Source organism: Formica exsecta, unplaced genomic scaffold, assembly GCF_003651465.1.
Source record: "Formica exsecta isolate Colony F162 unplaced genomic scaffold, ASM365146v1 scaffold82, whole genome shotgun sequence".
In the NCBI taxonomy this organism is placed as follows: domain Eukaryota; kingdom Metazoa; phylum Arthropoda; class Insecta; order Hymenoptera; family Formicidae; genus Formica; species Formica exsecta.
In genome coordinates, this window is record NW_021853592.1 from 2,487,616 (window position 1) to 2,492,397 (window position 4,782).

Here is a 4,782-nt window from a genome sequence, read left to right on the forward strand (position 1 = left end):
GGGGCTAGCAAAAATTGTATTTCTCGGATATGAAAAAATGAGAAGTTCTGGGAGGATGGAATTATGAAACTGCCCGCGAGATTGCAAAAGGTTTTGGATCAAAATGATCAATACATTGTTTAATAATGTTTCTCATATTTAGAAAAAATAACTATTGTTTCTTACTGAAAATTCCGACATTACTTTTTGGTCAACCCAATTTATATCCATATATATTATAAGATTTATGTCTTTGAATGCAGTTTTTATATTTTCAGTCATCAATCTTAGGTAAAAAGTGATAAAATGCTTTTTGTTATTTACGGATATCGAAATGTTCATATTTTTCAAAATATTATGCCACCGCCGCCGCCACTACCGCTACCGCCGCCGCCGCTGCCGCCGCTGTCACCATCGCTGCCGCCGCCGTCCCGGTGTTCAAGCAGCGCCGCGGCGGTTCCTCTATTGATCGAATTTGACCTGCGAAGTTTCCCCTAGCGCGTGTGTGCAGTATAGTGGCAGCCGGCAGTGACTCTCTTGCGTTTAAGTTTTTGAGTCCCGTGATACGATTAAATAATCGTGAATAGCCTCGGTATGGCCGTGCCAACGGCTTGCACGCGATTCAGTGACAACTACGATTTGAAGGAGGAATTGGGCAAGTGAGTATCGAAATTTTTGCACTTATTCGCGTGTGGGAGAAAATAAGTGAATTACTCTTACTCGGCGTTTTACGGCGCCGCTTGCTCGCTTACGCATGCCTGCATTCATATTCCTCCGTCTTTACTATTAACATATTTCTATCACCTCATTAATTTCTTTCCTATCTCACCAATAAAGAGCTATCTCTTCACGGCAATGAAGAAGATAGAGCTTTGCGATTCGTCCATGCTGGCGTTTGCGATCGAAGCATTTTTTTTTTTTTTTTTCACTGGATGATGGCGTGTTCGCATATTTTTCGCACGCGCAAGCACGAATCGTGCATAAAAGCGCTCTTGTGACTGTTGTGATCATCGTATTTCGTGAATTAAATCCGTAGCAGATGATATTGTGTGATCGGCCATAATGGTTTCCTGCATACGCGAAGTCTTTTTCCGCCTTTTTCTTCCCTTCTCCGTCTATACCCGTTATCGTTCACATTCTCTCGTCCATTCTCTTATCTTTATTTCTTCTCATTTTTCTCTTCTCTTCCGTGTGCGCGTCTTCTGTCTAGCTCTAACATCGTGCGAATATACATATATGAGTTCCTCTCTGCTTTTTCTATCTTTCTCACTTGTACATGGAAGACACTCCGCGTTGCATTTTGTCTATATTTAAGCGCTACGGGCCGTCTGTTCGTGGCTCAGTCTCTATATATAAAGCGTCAGGGCGTCTGTTATTTTCCGACGTCTTTTCGCGACGCACGTTGACTCCGCGTTGTAGGACAGATAGCAGGCACTAGCATCATATGGATTTGTTACCGAATCGATATTATATCGTCACGCCGCCTTTTACCTTCGTGTTACTACCCTCTTTACGTTCTCTCTCCGTCCTTTCGCCATCTTCTTATCTATCCATTTCCGTTTTTCTCGTTCATTCTTTTTTTTTTACTTCGCCTATTAATGTATCTTTTCGCTCCTTTCATTCTCTTCATTCTCTTTTTCCCCTTCATTTGCCATCCCTCTTTCATCTTCTGTCGTAACATGAACGACCGCAGGTGGTTGCAGTCTTGCATACTGTTATTCTTAAATGTTACTAGATCTTTTCCCACCGTTATTATATAAACCGTTAATCGAAAAAGTTTACGCTATTTACAATGCGTAATAAATTATCAAATATATAAATTATATTAGTATTAAGTTAGTAATAAAAAATATAATTAATAACAGGTATGTGTACGTATATATATATGTGTAATATATATATATATATATATATATATGCGTATTTTTTATTGCTAAAAAATATTTTTATTGAGAGATTTATATTTTCTAACATATATTATTTTATAGACATGCATATCTTTTTATTTGTATAATTCTATATTTCTATGAATCTCTTAAAAAATAATAATGTTACAACGATTTATCTGCATAAATGTTTTCCTTTATAAATTTCGACCATTGAAGTTGTTTCTCCATACATTTCATACCAGCATGACAAGATACGGTAGAAGTAACGAGTCCTTAAAAAATCGATACTCGGATGCATACTGATAACATCTCTGCAGTTTGTACCCATTTTACGCTTTCTGTATAGAGAATTGAATGGATATTTGACAGATAACTTGATTATTTTTCTAAGATTCATATTTATAGTTTATTCTTATATTCAAGATCATCTTTTTTAAGTACGATCTTAAGATACTACATGGATATTATATTAGATATTATATTTCATTGACTGGATGGACCATATTTAAGACGATTTTGATTATAAGACAGGCTGTGAATACAGATCTAAGTCGCATATCGAACTAATGTGTGTCTATTTCATGAATACTCATGAATACTCTCTCGTGTTCCTTTTTATTAGAACATGGTACTTTGTACCTCGCTTGTATTTTTTTGCAAGAAAGCGATAAGCTATTCTAGCCTTACTTTATTGCATTAGCTCTTTCAACCTCACTACCTTTTGTGTACAATAAAAATTATCTTAGCACGTAAATTTTCTTTTATGTGATAGTAATAGATGAAGTAGATAATAAAATTGGCTTGAAATATTTGGCCATTGCGAAATCGCGGTGATACTTTAAGTTAGCGTCTTTAAAGACAAATGGAAATTTTTATTCTATATAGAAACAGTAACTTAAATTTTTTAAATATTATGCATTCTAGGTTTTAATACGCATAATTAATATTTCTAAATCACATTATATTACACGTTCCATAATTATATTATATATAGAAATATTCTTTATACTTATATATTGTATATTACATAATACAAAAGATATCTTTTTTCTGATATATTTGCTCGTAAATCTCTTATCATAGTACAAAAATCTTTAAGAAAGGTGACTTCTGCCAAGTAACAAAATTGCAAAAGTGCAGTGGTGTATATATATATCCACACCACACAGTTGCGATAATAAAACATATATAAGATATGCCAAACTGATCAAATATTATTTCTCAATCGCAAAATTAAAAATTGCTATATTCATATTAATATAATTATTTAAAATGACAATAATATTCTTCTATGTAAAATGTAATTTTTACAAATGCATTATTTAGTGTAATAATGATTTATAATATTCTTCGTAGACAATTAGGATTTACTTTGCAATTTTTTTTGCACGACATTGTGAGATGTCAGATATAATAAACTCTAGAACATATCCAATAAATAATGATGTATCCGCATACTTTTTTCAAAAGATTGGTATTTTTATAATTTTAAAAGTCGGCAGTTTTTATTGAGTAATTTAAAAAGGTGGAAGTTCAATTAATATTTCTTTTATATTTTTGCCAAGCAGAGCTTCAGTCACGGTATAAAATTTACATGACTTTTTTAAGTTTTCAGAAACAAAAATTTCAAGAAATTTTTTTTTATAAATATTCAATATTGATATATATTTTTAATTTAATTTAATTGTGTTTAAAAGAAAAATATGCTTATAGTTTGGAAAATAGGAACGCTGAAATATAGCTGCTTCAATTTTATATTATTTTGAGACAATAATAATTAAAATTATAAATATTTGTTTTGTTAATTATTACTAAATAACCACCCTTTTTGTTTGCTTATGTGTGTTTATTTATTCAAAATTTTCAATTTATTTATCGCTCGATAAAATAATCGTGTTTTTTATAAATTTTTTATAACATGTAATAATTTCGAACTTTTTTGCTTTATCTAGAAAACTTTGTGAGAGAGAAACATACATATATATATATATAGGAATATTACATGCAAACAACGATTTGACTAGATCAGCTGATAACAAATAATTGTGTCGTGCCCCGCCGTGAAATTAGTACTCGAACAAAAAGAAGAAAAACGGTATTTTTTAATCTTTTGCACATGAAAGTATATATGATGAGGGTGAAACATAGCTAAGGCGATAATATATGCGTATTGTCATCAACTCCAGCCTAACTTCAAATTTTTTCAGTAAGATTGTATCCATTAAAAAATTATCTATTTTTTCAATATAACATTTTTAAAGATGTAGTAAGATCATATGTGTACTGATGAAAGTAATAGCGCTAAATAAAAATTTTAAAAATGCAAAAGGATCTGGCGCGTCTATGCAATTATTTTCATATATGTTTATATTGTAAATTATAACAAAATATATTACTATACATCAATAACTTTTTTTATTATGACAGTCAAGACATATTTGACTGCTATATAATATGATTAAGTATAGCCTACAATTTTCACGTACTTTGCTTGATTTTAATTAATAAAATACTTTGTCATTAATAATAAATTTTTATTATATTCTTTATAATGTTATCTTCAATTAACATAGCACCGCCAAATTTTTTGTATTAAACTTTTTTTACATTTTACTCTAGAACACAGCATGGATCTCCCAAATCTAGATAAAATTTCTGTTTCTTGCCATATGAAAAGGCGATAAGGAAAGAAGATCGAGATTAGAAAAAAAAAAAATTTGAGTTCCAATTATCAATATATACGTATCATTAGTCAGCCTTAATGCTTTAGTGAAGTAGATACTGGCAGTTCTTTATAGGTTTCTAAGCTCATGTCGTGTGTTTATGTAACGTTTTGTGCTGTAACAAAAGAAAAAAGTAATTGTATATTTTGTTGCACTTTTTGCATTTTCTGGATTTATTTTATATATATATA

At 31.1% G+C, this 4,782-nt stretch overlaps 1 protein-coding gene across 8 annotated transcripts in view; it reads left to right on the forward strand.

The window, feature by feature from the left end:
• Window positions 1–360: 360 nt before the first annotated feature.
• The window catches only part of LOC115244580 (calcium/calmodulin-dependent protein kinase type II alpha chain), an 87,809-nt gene continuing 83,387 nt past the window's right edge, over window positions 361–4,782 (forward strand). For 2 of the 8 annotated variants that reach the window (XM_029822328.1, XM_029822335.1), the window contains exon 1: window positions 363–638. In XM_029822328.1, coding sequence (XP_029678188.1) covers window positions 574–638 — 65 coding nt within the window. In that variant the 5' untranslated portion in view covers window positions 363–573. Of the gene's footprint in view, window positions 639–4,782 lie in introns of all 8 variants that reach the window. The other 6 variants (XM_029822330.1, XM_029822331.1, XM_029822333.1 and 3 more) reach the window with 4 other exon arrangements.